Source organism: Alligator mississippiensis, chromosome 8 (assembly GCF_030867095.1).
Source record: "Alligator mississippiensis isolate rAllMis1 chromosome 8, rAllMis1, whole genome shotgun sequence".
Taxonomy (NCBI): Eukaryota; Metazoa; Chordata; order Crocodylia; family Alligatoridae; genus Alligator; species Alligator mississippiensis.
In genome coordinates, this window is record NC_081831.1 from 4,646,564 (window position 1) to 4,669,791 (window position 23,228).

The 23,228-nt window shown below is 49.7% G+C and overlaps 1 protein-coding gene across 1 annotated transcript in view; it reads left to right on the plus strand.

Moving 5' to 3' along the window:
• The first annotated feature begins 348 nt into the window (after positions 1 to 348).
• Positions 349 to 23,228, plus strand: part of RGS9 (regulator of G protein signaling 9) — a 55,802-nt gene continuing 32,922 nt past the window's right edge. Inside the window, exons 1-7 of the mRNA XM_014601818.3 lie at positions 349 to 514; positions 13,390 to 13,486; positions 19,746 to 19,796; positions 19,922 to 20,028; positions 20,704 to 20,755; positions 21,696 to 21,754; positions 22,201 to 22,277. Of these exons, the coding sequence (XP_014457304.2) occupies positions 452 to 514; positions 13,390 to 13,486; positions 19,746 to 19,796; positions 19,922 to 20,028; positions 20,704 to 20,755; positions 21,696 to 21,754; positions 22,201 to 22,277 (506 nt within the window). The 5' untranslated portion in view covers positions 349 to 451. The remainder of the gene's footprint in view (positions 515 to 13,389; positions 13,487 to 19,745; positions 19,797 to 19,921; positions 20,029 to 20,703; positions 20,756 to 21,695; positions 21,755 to 22,200; positions 22,278 to 23,228) is intronic.

Here is a 23,228-nt window from a genome sequence, read left to right on the forward strand (position 1 = left end):
CCGCTGTCCCCCAGCTGCAGCCTGGGCCCTTCTCCAGCTGTTCTGGTCCGCAGGGCAGCAGAGAAGTCGGCCAAGCCACTTGGCCACCCCCGCGAGTGCTGCTTGCCCCGCGGGGCAGGGACCCTCAGCATCCCTGCAGCCCGGCCAGCGGCTTGGACCGTTCGGACTCTGTCGCCCGCTGATTGGCCGAGGACCCCTCCCCACTGTCTTCCAGCGGCCCAGCTCCCCCTATCGGGAAGCGCTGAGCCCGCTCATGCAAATAAGGTCCTGGAACTCGCTCGTGGATTGGCTGCGGCGCGGCAGGGTCTGGTTCCACCGCTGCCTCCAGCTCCCAGACTGGGAGCGCGCGTAGGGGCGGCTGCGGGCAGCGGAGCATCCTTGCGCGGGCAGCGCCCTCCGCTTCTTGCTCTCCGCTTCTCGGCTGCTTTGCTCGGCCTCGGTGGGGGGCACGATGACTATCAAACGGCTAGACCAGGGGCAGCATTACAGGCCGAGAATGGCAGTCCTCAAAAAGGTAACCCCGCCTGGGCAGGGATGCATCTCTCCCCGCACCTGCACCCCCGTGCCACCTGCCTCTCCCGGGGATGCCGGGACGGGCAGGGCACCTAGGGGCGGGTTGCAATGGCAAGTGCGGTCTCCTCCTGCTCTTGGGGCAAAGAGCCTTGTTTTCTGCAGGTGCCAGGGGGGACAGCCCAGTCCAGGGCACCGTGGGCCTCCTCCGGGGGTAGCAGCAGCGCTGGGATGAGACCTGACCCGGAGGGAGAGGGTTAATCTGGATATTTAATAGAGCAAACATTTAAAAAAGGAAAGAGACGGGTTAATTTCTCACCTCTTGCAGGTTTATCCTTGAATGATCCTAGGGAAAGACTTCCTCCCCCCATTTCCCCCACCCTGGACTAAAATCAGGGGGGAAAAAAAGCCCCGGTATCAGAGTTTGATTCTCCCGGGAACCGTCGTGGGTTTGTTTTTCCTCCCCTTCCCCACAGGGTGACATGCAGCTGATGTCCATTTTCAAAGGATACATCATGTTAACGCTGGCTGCGTGTCTGCCCCTCCCTTCTGGGAAGACAAGTGCGTGTAAAATGGTTATAGCTTCGGGGAGCAGGGCGGCGAAGGAGCGCGTTTCCAACGCTGTGCATCATTCTGGAAGGGCTTTCTGTCTTTTGTTTAAACTTCCATTGAAAAGCATGGTGCTAGAGCCAGTGTAGGAAAAGATCTTATAGAGGGTAGGTATTAATCCAGCTTTTCTCCATCCCTCTGTCTTTGCCTGGCTTAGCTTGTTGAATGGAATTAGCTGAATTTCCAGTGACAGGTACAGCTGTCTGGTTCGTATTTGTGTTCACTCCCCAGAACAATCAAGCACAGCAGAAAAAGGAATATGAGTGCAGACATGAAGTGTTTCTGCCAGAGCATGCATACACCACAACGAGGAGGTGGCTGGATTTGAAATTCAGAGGAGAGAGGCAACGGGGTGTGAATTTATTCAGTCTCACAATAGGAGTCCTACAGGACAAACATTTGTACTTTTCATGCTGAAGGCGACGTGTACAATAGTTCCTTTGCAGGTGTTTGTTTCTGGATAAGCGGGCAGGGAAGCCCTATCAAAGAAAAAAAAAAAATGGGTCACATTTTGCACTGATTTATACTGTGTGAAATTCCACTGAAGGCAATGGGATTGCTTGGGGAAGATAGAGATCATTAGTCTATACATTTATTTTAAAAAACCCTAATTAGCAGCATTTCTTTGCTCTCTCTAAAATGGGGATGAGCTCACTTATCAGCCTTTGCAAAGTGTTCTTGAGATACTTGCATGGGAGAAGCCAGGAGAGTGCAGCAAATTGCTGTCAGCTTGGGTCTTCCCTGGGAGACTTCACAGAGCGCCGCGTTGCTCAGCCTGAGACGTGGTCAGCCCCGCTCCCGACAGGTCAGCCCGGGAAGTTCCCGCGTGGCTGAGCAGGGGGCTTTGATGCAAAGCCGTCTGAAGTTGATGGAAAGAATCTGAATCTGGCCTCTGGTTCTCACCTTCTGTCTGGTCAGATCACGGTGGGACCTGGTCACTTAGGGTGGTGACGTGCAGTCCATGTGCACGGGCAGACCCTGTGAGCTACAAGTTGCTGCACACCTCAGACTCCCGTTGCCAGTGGGAGTGGGGGACCCGTTGCACAAACCTGCTCGGGATCGGTTCTGTAGGAAGCTAAGATAAGCGATAAAGGCGTCATTAATTGCTCAAGTCTGCATTAGCGCCTTGCCACCAGCTGGCACCCCCACAGTCACATATGCTCCACGTATTGTTTGTGCCAGCCAGGCGGAGGGGGTGTGCTGCGGGTGTCATAACACTGTTGGTCCTGATTGCTCCGCGAGCAGTGCAATGCCCGTATGCTTCCTGGGCCTGTGTGGGCTTATTCCTGCCGCGTGGCCAGCACAGGGCACAGGAGACAGTGGATTCTTTTTCCGCAAATGAAGCAGGCCTGCTTGGTCACTCCTCTATGCAGCTGAGGCTTGAACCAAGCAGTTTCGTGCCATGCAGGAGCTGAAACGTATGGCCGTGAATGAAATGGCACCGTTCAGGGAAGTGTGTGTAGAGACCTGGCTGAGGCTGGTGGGTTCCCGGCCATGGGCTGAGAGTCCCCGGAGGCGCACGTGCATCTGCTCATGCCAGCAGCAATGCCAGCAGCTCTGTGGCTGAAACTCTGGGCAGACATTGCCTAAAGGAGCGGCCAGCAGCTGTCATGCTGGTAGTGACCAGGATCCATCCCAGGGTCATGTACTTTTATGTCCAGGACCTTTCCCTTGCTTGTCCTGTCCTCTCATCAGCTGCAGGCAGGGAGCTGTACTCTGTGCCAAAGAAAGCTCAAGGCGGCTCGCCGTGGGTGGGTTTCACTCTTCCAGGGTGGAAGAAGGAGTCTTCTGTTTTCACACGTCCTCATAGCCCCATAGCCTTTTGGCTAGGGGCAAGCGAGACTGGATGGCATCTGAACTCCAAGTTCTCCAGGCTTGGGGTTTGCACATAAGATGCCTGCCATGGATTTGGGAGCATATGAAACCCCAGACTGATGCGTTTGGGAGGCAGGATACCTGCCAGTGGTAGCATCACATAGACTAGAGCAAATGATCTCTGCTCAGCCAACATTTGGAACTTAATTTGGAGCTGATTTGGCCCGGGAAATGCAATTAAAAAAAAAAAAAGTAGTGCTGAGTGGCAGAGCCATTTTAGTCCTTCCCCAAGATAATGAGTGCCGCTGCAGCATTATGCAGAAGTGGTTATGCTGCTTCCATTTAGAAGGCAGCTGGCCTGATACAGGGGGCATCTTTGAGGGCACGGCAGCCAGACCCCACAAGTTTGCTCCGTAGACATGGCCTGAGTTTAACATCCCTGCCCTTGCAAAATGCTAAGGGACCTTCCATGACCCAGCAGTTGGGATGAATCTCCTCTTCAGCCTGTGGGGAAAAAAAACAGCTGCTGTGTTTTGGTCAAAAAGTGACAATAAAGTCACTTCAGGTGAATACCCGATAAGGCAAATTCCCACACTTATGATGAGCAGACCTCCAGGGCACTAGCTGTAGCACACAGTGCACATGGAGATGGCAAAAGAATTAATTGGTTAAATTGATTCATTTTCTGGGTCCCGTAAAATAAATATTCCATAGTACAGCTCTCTTAATTAAATGCCCATTAGGAAGAATTAAACCAGTTTCAAGAATAATGTTTGGATATACACAAGGAACTCAGTTTAAGAGGCTTGCACTGCATTTGGAAAAGCCCTGCGTTTCCTTGTTAGCATATTGGCTGCTCTGGGCTTTTGATTCTTTGCTGAGATCAGGCCCTGAGCCCACTGGAGCCACCAAGAGGCTGTGGATCAGGCTGTTACTCCCTCAATTATTATCTATCTTAATCTGTTGTAAGTATTGCCATATTGTGACAACACTTGCTGAACAAAGGACGCTGAAGAGCTCAAGTCCCAGGTAAGGGATGACGAGTCCGATTCAATTAGCCTGTGAATCCAGGAGAACGTCTCGGTCTGGGCTATGGTCTATTGAGCCCTGTTGCTCTTGATGAGACTCTGAGGGGGTACAAGTCACCCGACACTGAGTCAGGTACCAGGTTTACAGCGCTGGAAGTCAAGGCCCCGTGTTTCTCCAGGTACGGCGCTGGCTGCAGCAGTGAGAGCTTTCCTGCAATGTTCATTGGTATTTCATATTTCTGGTCTGGTAGTGCCTAGGAGCCCCATCCTTGCTAGATGTGCAACCCCAGTGGGATGTGGCCCCTGCCCTGAAGAGCATGCTGCATAGTAGACAAGATGACAAGGCTGGGATGAGTTGCCAGGAGGTGAAATGGCTTCTCTGGGGTTACGCAGCGGGTCGGCAGCCGAACCCCGCCAGAGGGGATTTCAGTCTCTGCATGCCGAGCTAGTTCCAGCAGCCAAAACCAAGAGTCAAACCTCAGAAATTGCCAGACTGACAATGTAGGACTCTTAATGCGATCCGTAGGCTGGATTTAAAAGGAATCTGCAGGGGATTTTTAGAGTAGTAGGTCTATGCCATTTTATTTGGCCTGGAATTGTTTTTCTTCCACGTAGTTTTGATTTTAAAATCTCAGGACAGCATCTCTGGAGACCTCTGTGCACAAGAGACACAAGCGCACTGGGAACTTGGTTTGATTAACAAGTGTGCTTTTGTTTCTGATCTAATTAATAACTGAACCCAGGTATTAGCAGGTGATGGTGTTTGGGTGGAAGAGGAGCGGGGAAGTCAAGAAGTCATGTTTCCATTCCCATTACTGTCAGTAGCACCCCTGGTATCTTTGGGTGACTTGTGCTTTCTCACGTTTGCAAGAATGACCACTGTTTTGGGAGGTATCCAGATTTGAACACCCAAAACCAGAGCTGCCAAAAAAGTAAGAGTTTAGTTCTGAAAATAGGAACCATTATCTCCCCTTGCCTCTCTTCTCCTGGCAAGGGGCAGGGGGGGTAGTAATATTTGCCCATCTTTTTGAAGCTCTTTGAGATTTTACAGATATAAGGGGCCATATAAGCCTGAAATAATCAGGATCTGGCTCATCGTTTAGCTGCAGTTGGCCTGCTGGTCAGCAGTTTGCAATGTGTCGCTCTCAGATCGGCGGTGGGATATGCAGTGTTCCCTACCAGGCTACATGAGCCCTGGGATGCAGCCTGCCTTTCCCCTCTGCTTCCCCTTGGCTGGTCTCTGCCATCCCTGCCAGCTGCTTCTGGCTTAGTGTCTTATTTAGACCCCAAGGGCCAGAGCTCAGACCTGCGGGTGTGGATCCAGCCCTGCCTTTGCTGACAGCTCCTCTGAACTGAGGTCCCTCCGGCGCTGCCTTGAGACCCTCCACCTAGAATTTCCCAGAGACATGGTCGCCAAGCAGTTGCCGCTCCTTCAGTCTCGGCAGACAAGGTTCTTTGGGTGAATCTGATATTTTTTATTAGACTAACTTCAATAGCTGGGGGAAAAAAATTAGCATTCATTAACGTTCCTGCTTCTCTCTGTGCATCAGCCTCACCCGTCAGCGAGCTGCGCTTTGCAGGAGCAGAGCTTTGCCTGTCTGGAGGGGAGGGAGGAGGCACGCTCTGCCCGGCGCTCGGTTGGGCCAGGACAAGCTGTGCTCTGCCCCCTCCTGAAAGAGCCACCTGTGACTTGCATCTCAAATGCTCCATCTCTGGGGAAGGGCAGAGACGCATTGCAAGTGTCCTGCCAGGCGGTGTGGCCGCGTGGGCGGAGCCACACTGACAAATGACCCTTGGTCAAGTGCTGCAGGTCCTGTACTCCCCCAGTTAGTGCGTGATGGAGGTACTTTGGCACGGGGGACAGGGACTCGAGAGGCTCAGATTCTTTCTGCTGTGCCTCTTGTCTTCAATGCATCCTTCCTTGTCCTCTGTTTCTCTTTCTATAAAATGGGGGTAGTGTTATTGGTCTCCTTTGAAAGCACCTTGAGATTTACTGCTGTAAAGCTCTGTGTAAGAGCTAGCTATTCTAGATTTCTTTTATTTGCATCAGCATTTCAGCCATGATGTTGAGGTGAGATAATAGCAAGCAATGAAGGATGGACTCCTCGAGCACCCTGTTTTAGACTTCCTCACGCTCTGATGTAGATCCTTTGTGCCAGCCGAGCCATCTCGCACTGGGGGTGAGCGTGAACCGGGCTCCAGCAAAACACATTTTCCATTTCTGTTTCTTTTTTTGATAACGTGTGTGAGAGCGCCTCTGATCTTGGCATGGTGGACACCATGATGGGCTTATGGGCTACAGGCCTTGTGAAGAATACAGTTAGCATGGTGATGGAAGGACTGAGATGAAAAGCTGCATTCCTGCCTCAAATGTCAGAGCTGGGATTTGGATCTTTGCAAACAGGAACCAGAACACAAATGGATATTAGGAATGGGGATTGTTAATGGATAAAGCAGCAGGTGCTTGTCTGTAGCACCGGATACTGCAATACTATGGAGTCTAACAGGAGAAGGGACATGGCCTTCATCGATCCAGTCAACAGGCAGGGCCTTTTTACTGTTCTGAAGAACCTGCGTTGTCCCCCCAAACTGCGAACATCATTCGCTCACTACATCGAGGTATGAAGGCAACTGTAATGTATGAAAAGAAAGAATCAAATGCCCTTGACATCAGCAACAGGGTGAAACAGGAGTGTGCCGTAGCCCCCGTGCTCTTGAGCATCTACTTGTCATTCCTGCTTTTTCATGCATTCAAGGACAGCAATGATGGCATTTACCTTTGAACCAGGCTCGATGGAGGTTTGTTCAATATCGTAAGGTTTAGAGCAAAAACCAAGGTGAAAGACCTGCTTCCAAGAGATTTCCTGTTTGCGGATGACGCAGCTTTGGTTGTCCACCATGAATCTTCCCTGAAAAATGTGTTGGGCAGTTTTTCGGCATCATGCAAGAGCTTCAGGTTGAGGATTAGTCTCAGAAAGATGATGATCATGTACCAAGGGGTGGAAGAACCAGTGCCTGACATCACTGGAGGATAAATCTCTTGGTGTCACCAACAGCTTTTGCAATTTGGGTTCTCCTATCAGCGGGAACTTAGACCTTCAGACTGAACCGACCGAATCGGAAAAGCAGCGAAGAATTTTGGGCTCTTACAGAAATGTGCATGAAAATAACAACAAACTGTCAACTAAGGTGAAGATGCAAATCTAGGAGACTTGCAGTCATCCCTGCTTTATGGTTCAGAAACGTGGACTACATGTGCCTGGCACATCAGGAGACTGAACAGTTTCCACATGCGAGTCCTGTGCAAAATCCTGAAAATAAAGTGGGAAGACAAAATGCCAAACTCAGAGGTGCTGGAGCGTGCAGGACAGATGCGCTTAGAAACCACCGTCAAGAAGAGGAGGTTGCAATGGCTTGGCCATGTCAGGAGAATGGAAGGAGCCCGTATCCCCAGGAATATTTTGTACAGTGAGATTCGAGGAGGTTCGCGATGGGTCGCCCTCTATGATGGTACCACAACATGTGCAAAAATGGTATAAAGTCATTCAACATCAACGTAGAAATGTGGGAGGAGTGTGCAGAATCCCGTCCAGTCTGGAGGGAACACGTGGCACCAGTGCAGATCAAAATGAAGCGGCTTCGATCCAGAGGATGGAGGCAAAGCAAGGAAAAAGGAACCAGCCTGCTGTAAACTTGGACTCCAACTCAGACAACACCTGGATCTGTGAAACTGGTAACACACTGTGTTACTCTTGGTCTTGTCAGCCCCAAGTGGATTCATCAGGCACCTGACAACCTCTTCTGCATACACTGTGATCCAGAGGCTCTACGGTTGCCTACTGCTAGGAGAAGGTGCCTTGCGTAGGCCTGTGACTGAGAGGAAAGGCACATTTAATGTGGTTAAGCCCCTTTACCTTTGAGTATCACATGCAGAAGCCTCTGTAAGCAGCATTGCACTCTTGCAGTTTATGGGCATGCCTTTACCCGGGGGAATCATCTGAATGGGCATCATCTCTAGGATTTAAAGTCAATCCTGTTTGCATAAGCGAAGGTCACTTGCCCACAAAGCAGTGGATGCACACAGCAAATCGCCCAGGTAATCCTTCAGTAGTAACCTGTCTGCTCCGTACCTCTCGACCGGAGGGATTGGGGTGGTGGCAGTACCTGAGCACTCCTTCTCCAGCGGCAAAGATATCCCAGGGCTGGTGCTCTCTCTTCTTTCAGGCTAAGGCATGACCATCACGCAGAGCCTAGCAATGCTGTGGAGCTCTAGAGAGGAGCAGGCACTCCTCTGCGTAATGCATGAAGTGTGGAAGTGGAGCCAGGTCTTGGGCACCTGGAATCTCAGAGCTGTCATCCTGATGCACCCTCCAGCTGCCGGGCAGGTCATGGGGCAGCAGTGAAAGTCGCTCTGAGATCCTTCTGCTAAGTCTGATCTAAAAGAGACTATCTGGCAGGAGTCAGCAGCCCTGGTCTGAGTACCTCCAGGGAGGGCTGAGATGCTCGCTAAGGACAGTGGTTTTTCGTGCTCAGTAGGTAGCTGTTCCACTGCCCCAGGGTCATCTTCAGCTCCCTGCAGCACCCTGGGGAAATGCCTTATTCATTAAGCAAAACCCTTTTGGAGCCTGCCCAGGGGAAGCTGTTATGGGCTGGATTAAAGTCATCGCTGCCCTGATGGGGAACCGGTGCCAGCCCAGAGCACTGGGCTTGAGTCAGGCAAGCAGGGCTCTCTTTGCAGACAGCCCCTAATCTGCCCTACGCCCTGGGGCAGTCACTTCACCTCTCAGCTTCTCTGGCCCCCCCCAGCCGCTGTCCTGGCTATTTCGAGGGTGAGCTCTTGCTTTCAGTTTGTTCCAAGGCAGCCAAGATCCTGGTGGGCCCTGCTGATGCTGCTGTTGTGGGGGATGACGGCACCTGCAATGAAAGGCTTGAAGCACAAGGTACCATTCTGGGGCAGTCCCCCTCCATGCACATTTCCGTGTCTGATATCAATGCTCTTTCTGGCACCTTGACAGCTTAGGAAAGCCCTTCTGTGGCTCCTTCTGCTTGCTCAGAACTGCAGAAACCCAGTGCAAAATAAAAACAGCCCAGCATTAAACCTCTGCTCTCTAGGGCAAGCTGTGGCCAGTGCAAGCAAGCAGCAGTCTGCCTCTGCCTCTTCCTTCTTCATCAAGCACTCTGTAGTAGCAAACTCTGTATGGCCTCACTTAGTTGAAGGGTTGTAGGCTGGTGCTTTGCTGAAGATGGATTCCCACCGGCAAAGTCGGTGATTACAAGTGAGAGTGGGAAGCTGGGCACGCACCAGGGCACCTCGCAGCCCAAGGACCAGAGCCCACTGCTGAGCCAGATGAGCGGGGCTGAGCAGGGGGACCCGGGGTGCACGGGAATGCAGGAGAGAGCCGTGATTCTCTGTCGCCCAGTTGAGCCCGTAGAGGCTGATTCGCGTGGCAAGCCTCTCTTCGGTGAGCTTTCTCAGCAAGCAGGAGGGGAATGGGGGAGAGGGAGAGGACAGAAGAAAAGCAGGTAACAAGCTAATTGGCACTAAGTAGCTGAGACTTGAAACACAGTTCCCTTATTTTCCTGTTCCTCCTGTCCCATCTGTGTCTTCCTGCCTGTGGCCTCCTACACACAGTTTGCAAACTTTCTCCCCCAAGTCCTGAGTTCGAGATTTGGATCTTTGTGTCTCTTGCCTACAGATCTTTCCTGTCACCCTCCCTGGGGCTCTGGGGGCAAAAGTTACCGCTGTGCAAGGTCTCAGGGACCTCGGTGAACTCACAGTTTCATTTCCCCAGGGGCTGTTTTATCACTGAGATGTCATTTGCTGCTCTTCTGCTTCCCCACGATGGTCCTGCTTCCCTGCCTGTGGTAAGTGGTCGCTGGGGAGTACCTCGCCCGCTGGAGTGGCAGATCGATCAGGGTCGACTGCATTTCTGTCCTTTCCAGGTGGGCCTGAAATGGAGCCCACGCTTCGGGCTGGCTCTCTGCACTGGGGGGAACCTCCTCAGGCGTTCATCTGGTACACCGCGGGCCTGCCCGTGTGCAGCGAGGGCAGGAAGTGGCCTCACGTACACCAAATTAAAACCAGCCAGAGCTCTTTTGGGAAAGCACACGCAGCCAAGCCCCAGAAAGGAAAGCAGATGTTCTCATTGTATTTTAAACAGTCCTCCTGGGCTCCTGCTGACACACTGGTGCTGATGGCAACTTCTGATCTCTAGAAATCCATAATAAGCAGCCCGTTCCCTTTGGCGGAGAGGGAAAGACCTGCTGAGTTTTGATCAGGAAAGTGCGTGGTTTGCAGCCAGAACAGCAGGCACCACCCAGCGAGAGCTCCCTTGCTTATCTCCCTTGTTTCTTTTAATATGTGTTCAGCGTCTGTGAAGAGACGGTGAGCAGCGGGGAGACAACACGAGCTACAAGTCTCTGGAGTTATTTGCTCGTTAGCAAAAGAGAACGCTGCACCAGAAGACTGATACGGCTTCGTGTGAACTGTCAAGTCCTGGGCTCTCGGCGAGGTCTGTCTCTCAGGCCGAGGGGGAGATGCTGGGCATACGTTGCAGACCCAAAGGGTCAGCAAAGAATATGGTCTGCACCATGCACTTGGCCAATGGAGCGGGTCTGGAAAGGCGGGAGCCCCAGTGAAGTCAATGGGACAGGCAGGTGGTGTGAGCTGGAGGGTGTCGCTTTGGGGCTGTCCCGTTGCAGTCTGGTTTCTAAGGAAGCGCTCAGGGCCCCTGAGGTTTCGTATGGGCCTTTTTGCCACGATGTCTGAGCACCTCACAATCTTTAATGTATTTACCTTTCCTGCATTCCTGGCCACGGTGCAAATACTATTATCTCCTTTTTGCAGTGGAAGCATCAACGTTGGGGTCAAGAAGTCTGCAATGGAATAGGAACCTGAACCAGGGCACCCTCAGAGTTAGGCTAGTGCCCATCCTGCCTCTCCCCAGAGTGGCAGCTTCCTCCTCCATCTTCAAAGCCAGGATAAATAATTGCATATAGACACAAGCATCACTTTGCTTTTGATCCACTCTTGCACCCACTGAGACGTGGTCTGTGCTTCTGTATGCAGGGCGGATTAGCAGCATTGCCTGTTCTCTATAAAGTTTTGTGATGTTTAGTGGTTTCCCCTTAAAGCCCCAAATCCTGGAGGCAATGGTTTTCCTTTCACTATAAAGGAAAGGCTACTTTCTGTTCTTTGTGGCTGCAGAAATAACCAGGAAAATGTGCAGCTTCAAGTCTCAGAAACCACCAGATAAATGGAAAAAAAATAAGATTTATTCTTTAGCTCTTCCTGACTTTGAAGGCAGTCTCAGGACTCTGGCGGTGCCTCACTCATGGCTGGTGCATACTCTGGACTCTCTTGTACCATCACTGACATCAGCAGGTGTTATGTCTGGATGAGGACGGCAAGATGAGGTGGACGGTGCTGAGAATCAGCCTCCCTCATCACGTAGCACCGTGCATTGTGGTTCCACTGAAACAGTAGGTAGTCTGACATTCAAAGAGTCATGAGATTTTTTGATCTCCCAGATATCTAGCCCAGCTTGCACAGGGCTGCCTATAAAACCTGGGAGGGATTTTTGGGAAAAAGTCAATCCTTTGGTGCTTCCGAAGTGCTGGCGATGATCATGAAAGGAGGTTGAGCCTCCAGGATATTATGCCTCCAGGATATACCAACAGAACAAATGAGTTTCAAGCTGTAGGCAGTGTTCGTGGCATACGCTTGCAGAGCTCTCCGTGTCGCTAGCCGTCAATAGCTCTTCCAGCAGTCAGTAGTAAAGTGGTACAAAGATTTGAACCCTTGCTCAAATCGCTGAAATCTCAGTGCCAGATTTAAGGAGCTTGGCTCAGTTCAAAGAACCCAGCGGACCTAAATACAAGGGGCCTACTCCCCCGCTGTCCTGAGCTTTGTCCTCACCTGTGCAAAGCATGTGTGAAGTGCTGCCAAGTCAGACCAGATAGCATTTCACACTCACTGTTGGCCCAAGTGTAAATGATGGTGCATGGGATGGGGCTTCAGGGATCAAGCCCTACCTGCGGGGCAAAACTGACAGCTGGTGTAAGCAGGCACAGCTCCACTGACTTCAGTGGAGTTGCCTCCTTTGGCATCAGCAGGACAATCCTGCCACTAGCAATCCCGGGGAGCAAATTTTGTTTCATTCCTAATGTGACCCTGTCCTTAAAAATGAATCGTTAATGAATATCCTGTCTTCACGGTCAAGCCCAGAGACATTGGACTTGACATTCACTGAGACTCGGGCCTTGATCCCAAATCCACTGAAACCAGCCGGCATTTCTCCATCAACTTAAGCGGGCCTTGGATCAGGTCATAGGCTTCTTTGTCACTGAGAGTTTTAAAAATGTTCCTCCCTGTTACACAAGAGCTTCCTCAGCCCATGCTCGTGTCCACAGAGGGAGGTAACTTTACAACTGGCATCGGTGGATTTATTTAGCATAAAGCCACCAACTGGAGGGGTGTATTTCCAGAGTCAGGTCACAAAAGGACAAGCATTGCTCTCTGGGCACTCCAGTACCATGGTGATGAGCCTGGTGTGCAAGCCTAGACCAATGCAATGGCAAGATCAAGGAATGCTACTTAATAAGCAAACCCATCACATCTGTGCAAGGGGACCGGACCTAGGATGTAGGTTCTTCTGCTCTTGGAGCAGCAGCTAAAAAGGGGCCAAACCTTGCCAAGGCAAATCTTCTTTTTTCATTTTTGTTTTAAAATAAACCAAGGAGAAGGTTTTGGGATATTTGGAAGTCCAACTACCTTTGACATTCAGCCCCAAGGGTGAGTGTGTGAGCGTGTGAGGGTGAGTGTGTATAAGACTTGCTGTAGTTCCTGTCTGCAGAGCAGACTTTTTGCATTGGGTGTCTACACATCTTGTGCAAACCGCTGCCAAAACCTGTTGCTGATATACTTTTAAGTGAATCTGTAAATAAATGGGATGTGAGTCCTGTAGGGCCAGCTTTCCATGTCTTAGTTGCTCCCCCCCTGTATCGTACTGTTCCTCTTACTGCCCCAGCACCCAGCTGGCAGGCCAGAGACGAACAGGTATTTGCAGTAAATGAGGTTTCTGCCACTCACTCCAAACCATCCCATGTCTCTCCTGAAAAAGTTGAGCTGAGTTTGCGTGCAGCAGCCACCTCCATGGTCCACTTATACTAATCACAGCCATATGTATCCCTCAGGAAACACAATGCATGGTAATACCTTAAGCAGGTATCCTTTGCTGCAAGGCTCAGTATTCCTGCAATACTGGAGCAGCATCTGGAGGGAATAGGAAGGTAGGGAGGTGTTGGTGCAGTCTGCTAATTCTCTTCCCTTGTGCTTCTCCAGGTTGATTATCCCTGTGAAGTGGCTGTCTTTGTTTTGTGGACTTCTTATTCTCACAAAGCTCTCTGTCCCTCTCATCCTTTGCAGATTGAAGGCCTCCTCATGGAGATGCAGAATTCAGACGCAGGCATCAAAACGCACACGCAGAGGGTGATGATCACGAACATCCCCCATGCCGTGGCAGGTAAGATCCCTGTTAGTTGGCTATGTGCTACCCTGGTTTTTTTCTTAGCATCATGAGAAGACCCCTTTTTTTTTTCATACACAGTGGAAATCGGCCCCAAGCTGTCCACCCGCACTACTGTTCTGCTTACAGATGTTGATCTTCTCCCTGGGGATCTGGGTGCTTGAGGGCAAACCAGAAAAAAGCCAGGCTTCAGCCCATGTGACTTTGCTCTTCTAGGACATGTGCAGAAAGCTTGAGAGGGTAAAAACAATCTTCCTATTTCCTACATTGGAAATTCAAGTTTTGACTACCTGGGATACCCTGGAGATGATCGGAGATCAAATGAGCTGTTGGTATCCTGAAAGAGAGAGAGGAGCACACAAGCTCTTCACTTGAAGTGGGGGGAAACGGGAGGGCCGTTAATCAGACTGTTTAAAGCTCTTGGATTTCTTTCTGGCTTTTGTTCACACCTCTCTAGCTTTAATGCATGATTAGCACTGTGGAGAGAGGATATCTGATAGATTCAGCTCCTCTCCTCAGTCACATCTCTGGAGACCTCCAGCAGTTTCTCTTACATCATATTTGACATTCCTGATATTTTAAGGTAAGAAATGATCAGAACTAAGCCTCACCTCCCAAGCTGCTTAGTGGTAGGACATATCTGCCAGATGCAGGCTAAAATGAAGACTCTTTTGCCATTGACTGTGGCCAGGTGGGTCATTTGTTAAAGGTGGATCTGGAGGCACGAAGAGTGCTGGGGATGCCAAACATCAGGTAACAGTGCAAATGTGTATTTAACGTCCAATCCATCTGCTTTTCATCAGACTGGCTGTGGGGAAGGTCCTTAGCCATGCTCAGGGATGTACTAATCTGCAGCGAGTTAAGGGCCGCCTCTTTGAAGCTCTGACTCATTCAGCTCTGTGGGATTTTCCTCGGTCAGGATCCTGGGACGTGGACGGGTCAGAGAGGATCTCTGTGCTGTCCACATCCTATAGTCATCCAGCCATTTGTGGAGCCTTGATTCAGATTGTACTTGTCTGCACGCATATTAATGTTTCCACTTTGTCATTCAAAGACCAATTGTGTTCTTTTGGCTCTTGCTAATTTACCTGTACGAGTCCCTTAATGTTTAAGCAGCCTCCACACGTGCATGTATACCAAACTGCTGGGTTTCTGGGGGATTGAGTCAAGGGTGCTTTGCACCCAAAACACAGGTCTTTACTGTGGTAGTGGAAAGAGCATTAGCTATCCGCAGTCGGAGGCTCTTATGCTCTATGGGTCTCTCTTGCTACGCCAAAGGCAGGTTGTTGACATGGTCTGAATAATGTCCTAATGCCGTTGCATAGACAAAGCAGCGTCGGCTTTATGGCTGCTGTTGGCTTCGGCTGAAATAGATACCTGGCTGGGGCTGGGGAGTCAGAAGAGGCCAGACAGAAATGCTAGCCATGTGGCTCCAGTGTGATGCCACCGAGATATCTTTATCACACCAGTGACACGGGTCTTCTAGGCGCTGGGGGACTATGACTAAGTGACTGCCACATTTAAAACCAGAACAAAACCAAGCAGTACAATATGGTAGATTAGACATGAACAAGACATTACTCTCCCTTTTTTAACATTTTCTGGTAATAATAATTTTTCCTCGAATCACTGGAGAGGAGCAAAATATTCAACCCATTTCTATGCCTCTAAATTATAGCTTTTCCTCACTCCAATAGGCTGAAGAAGAAATAGATGGGTAGGTGTGCTTTGATGTGTCAAGTCTATCATTACAGGCAGCGACAGTCGCGCTCTGCTTTTGTGCCTGCTAGCTCCTTTCACATGGCACCAGAAATACACTATCGACACCTTCACTTCCCCATCCTAGAAACTGCCAGAGAAGCACTTATGAAGAGTACTACGCTATAAATATTCACCGCTTTGCACACATTGTACTGGAGTCTCCTCTCACTTGTCTCCTTCCGTGGTACTTTAAAATCCAAGACAAAAAACCTCTGAAATCAAGGCAGCTGCACAGCCGTATCTGAGAGGACGAGTCAGCCAAAACCTAATTCAGCAGCCCTTCACAGAACGATTGTGGGGTTGTTTGTCCCATTTTCTGCATGTGGAAATTGAGGTAGCAGAGTTAAGGAACTTGCCAAAAGCCACAATGGAAACTGTGTCAGAGCAGGGTGTATAGAAGGAGAACAGGGAAGGAACAGGATGTCACCAGATTTTGCCTTTAAATAGATGCAACTCCACTGCAGCCAGCAAAGTGATTTATGCAGCCTGAGACCCTGCCCCTCTGCATCTTCCTGTAGCATCATTCCTGTGCTTTAAGGCAGCATTGCAAAGGAGGACCCCTACTGTAACAAAAGAAATGAACCAGCCAGGCTAAATTTGTGAAAACGCCATGAATGCAAATGTTGTTGGAGATAGGGCATTAAAAATAATGCTACTTATTAATAACAATCAATGACCGGAGGATGTGAAGAGAGAGCACCCCTGTGGACTCAAGCCTGAGTGATCAGTATCTACTTTTACTTTGGATCCTTAGGTGTCTTCTTCCAAAAGCCACACATCTTCGCAGGCTGCAGACTGGTGCTGCTCTGCACTTTAATCTTTACTGCTTTTTAGGCTGTGATATGTTCTGTCCTGTTTGGGCTGCATATCTGTCAATTGAGCACGGAGCCTGCAAGACAGACTGACTCATCTTTCCCGGTGGCACTGCAAAGACATTGCGTCAGATTCTGGGCGGCTATAAATGGGCACCGCTCCCTTGAAGTCAGTGGGTCTGTGTCAGCTTCTTGTTTCACTATCCACAGGGCAGGCAGCAGGTTGCACGTGGCCTGCAAGGGGTTACGCTCCTGCCAGGCTGCCACTATCCCCCATTGCCCCCTAGTCTCCAGGCTCCCCTTCCCTCCTCCACCTGCCACTTTCCATCCTGCCCTAGTGTGCAGTGCAGTTTGGGGAACTGAGGGGCCTGTGAGCACACGGCGCGGCTGTGGGAGGGGGGGCCCACATGGACACATGGGGTCATGGCTGGGTGGGCCAGGTATCCATGCAGCATGTGGCCCCAGGGACCTGTGGCTCGCCTTGGTGCACCGCACGGGTGTGCAACCCCTGTTGTAAGGAAACTAAGCAAATTGCAAATGACTACAACTCCTTTCAGAACTGGTCACCCCTTCCCATGGGACACACAACCAGCCGTGTTTAACTTTCACCTTTTCGGGTGAGCATTTGCAAGGAGAGCTACCTAGAAATGAGTGACAGGATAATCCCTTAATTTGGTCTATTTAAGGAAGCAGGCAGTAGGTGGAAAGCTCTGGACTCCTGGCAAGCAGTAGCAAGGCAGGAAAGGTCAACGTTTCAATCAGCATGGCAAAGCGACGCTTGGAAAGCTGACCTACAAGAAAGGGGGCTCCCGTCGGCGCGTCTTTTCGACTAGCGGCTATTGTTCGTTCCAAGGGAATTTTGAAGGCAAGAGCCTTCGGTGTCACTTGGGAGTGCTGAAAAGCCAGAGAATCCACGAAACTACCCAAGGACTAGCAAAGATTAGTTACTTAACAGAGATGATCTTCTAATTAAGCAGAAGTAGGATTGCGCTCTGTGCATTTGGAGGTGCTAGGGGGTGATTGTTTTAAGACAAGAAGCTGCCTGGTAACGGTCTCTTGTTCATTCTTGCACCCTTTTCCATTCAGACGCTCCTCCGGGACTCAGCCCTCCGCTGCCCCTCTGACATTATTTTGGATTCGATTTAAGTAGGATCTTGCATCTGGCATTAGAGTCTGGGTGAGAGGAGAACCACGCTTCTTCCCAATCTGTAAGAGTAAGCAAAAGGAAAGTGCATGTATTTCCTGTGGGTGAAGTTCATCCTCAAGCAGAAAACCCCCAGCGAGGTTGAGCATTGCTTAACTCCTTCCTAGGCTGATTCAGCAGGGTTTACACGATGCACAAGCCTTGCATGGGCTCTCTGCAGGGCTGAATCCACCTCTCCCACGAGGATTAGGAACAGGCAGTGCAGCCGCGTATGGCTCGCTCGCCCTGGCCTTCTTAAGAAACCCCTTATTTCCACCGAACGGCTCTTTTGGGCCATTTGCTTTTGGGAAGGAGGAGTCCAAATAAGAAACGCTGGAAAGTTCCTGCCTTTCTCCCCCGTGATGCTCCTCCGTCATTGAGGTCCATGTTCCTGTCCTCTGCACCCAGGGGACAGAACTGGGTCACGGTGATAAGAGCCTTTGCTGTTACAACATTTTCTTGGCTGGTTTGTCTTGTCACAAAGCAGTTTGGCTTTGGGCTTTCAAAATCCAAACCTCCGAATTGTAATTGAAAATTATTTTTGTCCCTGAGCACGCTATTCATAAAAATGTTTTCTCAGTGATTATTTCAAATGCAGTCTGAAATATTTTCAGTTTTTTAAAAAACTTTCTCAGTGTATTATTATTATTATAGTGTAACTTTCTCAGTGTTATTTCAAAATCCCCAAATTCTCATAAGAAATCTTGAAAAATAGATCCCCCCCCCAAAAAAACAATATTTTGGGGGATAGCTGACATTTTTTGATCTGTTTGTTTGTCACTACTATTGTGTCTTCTCCTTCCTCACCCCCGCAGCAGCAATCTGTTGGAATAATTGAGCTATTTGAACAGGGGAGGGTATAAATCTAATCAATAAAGCCCCTTTCAGGTTCAATTTACAAGTCTTTTCTGCATTGCTAAGTGAGAGATTTCCTGCTCTGAAATCTGAATTGTCTTTTATGCCTCAGTTTAATTTAGGAGTCAGGCTCCTAATTGAGTTGGCTGATTCCTGATGAGCAGCCCCTTGCCTTTCACGCTGGCAGTAATAAGTTCCCTGTGAGTCACCTTTCAGAAAGAACACATCCAGTTCGCATCAAAACCCGACATAATTGGAAACGTAAAGTCCTCGTCACAAAACTGAGAGCCGTTTGTCCTTACAGAAGATATTTTTAGCTATTGCAGAAAGAGTCATTAAAAGCTGTCAGAAATATGGATTTTAAAATGAAGGCTTTTCAGTTACCTGCAGGTGCAGGAGATGCTTTTGCAACAGATTTAAGACCTCTCATGCAGGGCTCGATGGAGTGGCTCAGGGGACTCTGGGCACCCAGTGGGGCAGAGCAGGTCCCTGCCCCAAGGAGCCAGCTGTCTTGGCAGTAATCCTTGGCCTCCCCATAACACTTTTCATCGCGGGATCTCCAAAGACTGCATGCACATTAGGCTTGGAGTTCACCCATCTGCTCGGGGAGGAAAATGCATCAGCTCCCCCTTTCGGTCTGTGCACCGTACAGGGCTCTACGTGGCATCATCTGGGGTGCTTGTCTAGTGCTGCCCCTCTGCCAGGGCCAATTTACCCCTGTCCAGGAATGCTAACTAACCCCCTAGGAAATACGTGAGGATTATCTTTTGTTCACAGGGAGAGAAAGGGCCTCAGGTCCTTCTTTGCATCTGTGAGCAGGAAAGTCTGGGCCACAGAAGGAAGGACATTACCTCTGGGACATGCTGTCCCTTGAATGAAACTCGCCCACGTGCAGGGAGCTGGTGCAAGGCCTGTGCCTCCCTGCCAGGCTATTTTGTGAGCTTAAATAGGGCAAATCCCTCCTCGTAGTCCTCCCCCATTGGGTGGACTTTGCCTCTACTTGCAGCAGCCCCTCTCTGGGGGCTGGTTGGGGCCCCAGCTCAGCAGTGTCTATACAGCCAGACACAGGGATTTCTCTCCCCCATTGCTCTGAACGTGATGCATTATTTATCCAGCGCAGCTTTGCTCATCGTGTTGAAGAGGCAGCTCTGCTCTCTGGGTAGCTGTAAGGCCAGTTGGCATTTGTTGTGCATCAGGAAATCCTGAGAAGTCAAAGTATGAGGCTGCTTGACCGAGGGGGGAAGCCTCGGACCAAGTACAAGGGGCAGTGTGATTAGGAGGGAGGGCTGTGCTTCGATGCTAAGACCCCTTCTGACAGCAAGGGTTTCAGGGGCAGATATGACCTGACCAAGAGCTGAACTAGTTTGGCAGGTGCCTGTGGGTCCCACTGGGATTATATGAAAGATCCCACCCTGGATCCAGGGTCCCACCTGGATTACATGAAAGGAAGCTGAGCGCAGTCCCCTGCGTTTTTGCTGCGTGTTAGCTCCCCAGCTCAAGATCGCATTTTGCCTGCTGGGACCCGCACGCACCATGGGCTCCTGGCCCCTTTTGGAGACGGTGACGGTGGCAGTTTCCCCTGAGGGCTCCCTGAACTGCTGGCCTCTTCTGGTATAAAGTGTCTGCCGGTTCTTTTGCCTTGCAGGTGGTGATATACTGCAGTGGATTATCCAGCATCTGCAAATCACCGAGGAAGGTGGGTAGGAGCATAACCAGCTGGTTTTATGAATCCTTGTTAGATGATACCTCATTTTTTTTTTGCTTTTGAGTTTGCTGCAGTCCTGTTTTGTGTCCCACTACATCTCACTTGTCCCTTTCTAGAGGCACTTCACTTGGGGACTATGATTGTCAAGTTTGGATATATCTACCCTCTGCAGGAGCCAAAGAATCTCACCCTTAAAACAGACAACAACCTCTACAGGTTTCAGGTGAGTTGTCTCGTAGCCAAAATGCTCTGGCTATGTGTAACTCCGAAGTTTCCGTGCTTCTGTTTAAATAAGTTGCAGCTTCAAAGTCTTGATGCTTTCTTCTATTACCTTCCAACTTGTCTGCTAGAAAATCCATAATTATTGATGGCACACTTTGGAAGGTAGGCATCATTAATGGGATTTGTTAATCTAGTAAAGCTGTGTTGCATGGTTGGACTTGCCTCCTCACACAGCAAGAGATTAGAGGACTGTGATACTAAACATCTGCTCTGAAAGACATATACAAAACCTCCAGATCTCCCAAATCAGGATCCAGCATCTGAACAATGTGAAGGCAAAATGTTCCAGGCTTTGGGCTCTGCAATTGTATTTCTGGTCAGTCATAACTGATTGTAAAAGCAGACATCGTGCATCTGGGACACCTGGTTGGACCATTCATATCCTCATGAATGCAAATGCTGAGTGCAAAAGTGATGGATGGATTTTTTTTTTGTGTGTGTGTTGAGAAATCCCCTTAAATGGTAAAATAAGGGGAAATGAAAAGCTGATTTCTGGCAGCAAATTTGTTCCATCTCTTTTGTGCACAAAAATAAGTAATGTCGTGTCAACCATTGCCATGGTTTTAAAAGGCCAGATTTAGCTGGTGTGTGATCAGTTTTTGTCTTCTTCCTGCAGACCCCCTATTTCTGGCCCGCGCAGAAGTGGCCGGCAGATGACACCGACTACGGTAAGTGTTAACCGTCCTGCCCTGGGAGAGCCGCGGGGAACGCCGGGCCGTGCCACCGTCAGGTGGATGCTGCTGCTCCGAAGTGCGCAGTGCTTGCTGCTTGCCCTAGGGGCTGTTGCTTTTGGGGTTGTGCCTATGCCTGGCAGCTGCTCCTGGTTCATGCTCCTGGGCTCAGTGTGTTTCTTGATACTTTGCTCTTCTAATGATCCATTACCTCTCTTTGCTTTTCTTCCGAAGATATTAGAGGCCCTGCTAGCAGAGCGCGTGTAGAGGGTAGAGAGGGGTTCTCAGACACAATAGCAATGAACAAAAGATGCATATCTACACAGCGGTGCAACCCCTTGGCGCAGCTAGTGAGCATCCTTATTCTGTGGGCTCAGTCCTTCTGAAAGATTCAGATGTCAAGAACGGTGCTAAATTCAGCCCACTTTGATACAGTGGCTTTTGTGGTATAACGGTCCTACTCTGCCAGTCCTGAAGCTACAGCCACTTTCTTTCCCACAGTTTACCATCTATATAGACCAACAGATGCAGGCTAGGGGAAATGGGGTTATTATTTGAGTGCCCAAGGGGTCCAAACCGGGCTGGAGCCCCAGGGTGTTTGTTCTTCTCATAGATGAAGAAAGCCTTACCATAAACCAAGCACAACCATTTGCAAGTTCTTGTTGGCCAAACAGCTTTAAAATCAGTCTCCTCACACTATACATGTACGGCGTGGGAGGATAGTTATTCTTGGACTTCTGCAGGGTGAGGGGACCATCCTCCACACACCGAAGAAGCCAAGGGCACCTTCCTGAGGAGGCGTGTGTGACATTAGAGTTTGCGCGTGGGAAGGAGACCCTCAGGACAGTGGCTCAATCCTTTGTCACAGGGTCTGCGTGTCTTCATACACTTGCTAATTGTGGACTTGAGTAACTGGATGTCTTCTCTTTCCCCTCAGCAATCTACCTTGCAAAGAAAAATATTAAGAGGAAAGGGGATTTGGAAGAATATGAAAAGGTAGGAAAATGTTACCTTCCTTGTTGCTTTGCAAGCCCTGAGGCTGCACTGGCTCGGGCCAGCTGTTGCTGAGACCGGAGAATGGTGAAAAGCAGCATATGCGCTCCCCATTTCAATTGAATGAAGCGCTGCCCCTGCAGCACCTGAGGCCATAAATGTGGAAGTGAAATAGCTGCTGATGCATAAAAGTGTAAAATAAATGATAATTTTAGTAGGGAAATTACCATCTCCAAAAGGTTCGAATGAAATATTCAGAACGGCTGCCATTCCTCTCAGTCGCTAGAGAACAAGCCAGATTTTATATCTCCCATTGCCTGCCTGGCCTTTGTTTAATTCATGGAGGAGGTAATATTTGCAGCAGGGTCTCCATGATGCAAGCAGAAAGCTTGTGATTGCTAATGTCTGTGTTTTGTACTAACAGTATCTTTTTTTTTTTTTAATCCCAGGAACACTACAACTTGCTAAATAAAAAAATAAACTACAAATGGGATTTTATTATTATGCAGGCCAAAGAACAGTATAAGTGAGTTCACTCCCATTCTCTTCTCTCCTTTACTTGCGGGCAGGAGGGGGGCAGAGGCATTGTCTGCGGTTGCAGTCAAACAAAAGAAGCAACTCTAAAAAAATTAAATTTTCAGTTTTAAAGTGGCTTAAAACACCCACTGGGAAATACGCAGCTGGAAGCTGTTTCCATGTCATTTCCCACCCCCCTGTATAATACCCACTGTTACTCATTTGACGCTTAATGACTGAAAAATCAGCCAGGTCAATTGACTGACTGGAAAAGCAGCCGCCGGCAAAAAGCCACACTGCTGGCATTTGTCCTGTGTGCAAGCATCTCCCTATTTCCTCACACAGTGTGGAGTCACAGTGTGGTTTGTGCGGGCCAGAGAGCACGTTTGAGCGTGCACGTACTCTGCTAGGACGTGCAAAGACGTCCTTGCAAGTGTTTTGTCACACATGCAAGAAGTGGCTTTTGTCACAGCATCTGCTGCAGCTCCTCTCGGAAACTTGGGGCCCAATCCTGCAAGGCTTTACCTCTCTGGCTCATAGACTAGCTTCACATGAGCAACATGCTTTCAGCAGACACGTCATGAGGGGGCAGCAGTGAACACATCCGACCTCGGGGTGCCTGCAGCTAAGCTATAAACTCCATCTAGAAATGGCACCAAAATAGGGATGGCATGGAAGTCAAAACCCCAGACTCCCTGTGGAGGCCCCCCTAGCAATGAAGCTACTTTTACTTAAGTATTTAAACATGGGTTCATGTATCCACCCTTAGCCCTGTAGGCCCTTGTATATAATGGGCTGGCAGAGGTGCATGTAGGACCATGCTTTCCCTTGTTGCAATTGCACCAGCCAAGTCTAAATACGGCATGCCCAGACATCACCAGTTCTGCGGATTGCTGCTGTGTGGTTTGGGTCTAGCCTAGGCTGCACATTGCCGTTGGGTTTTTAAATCAGAGTCAACTTG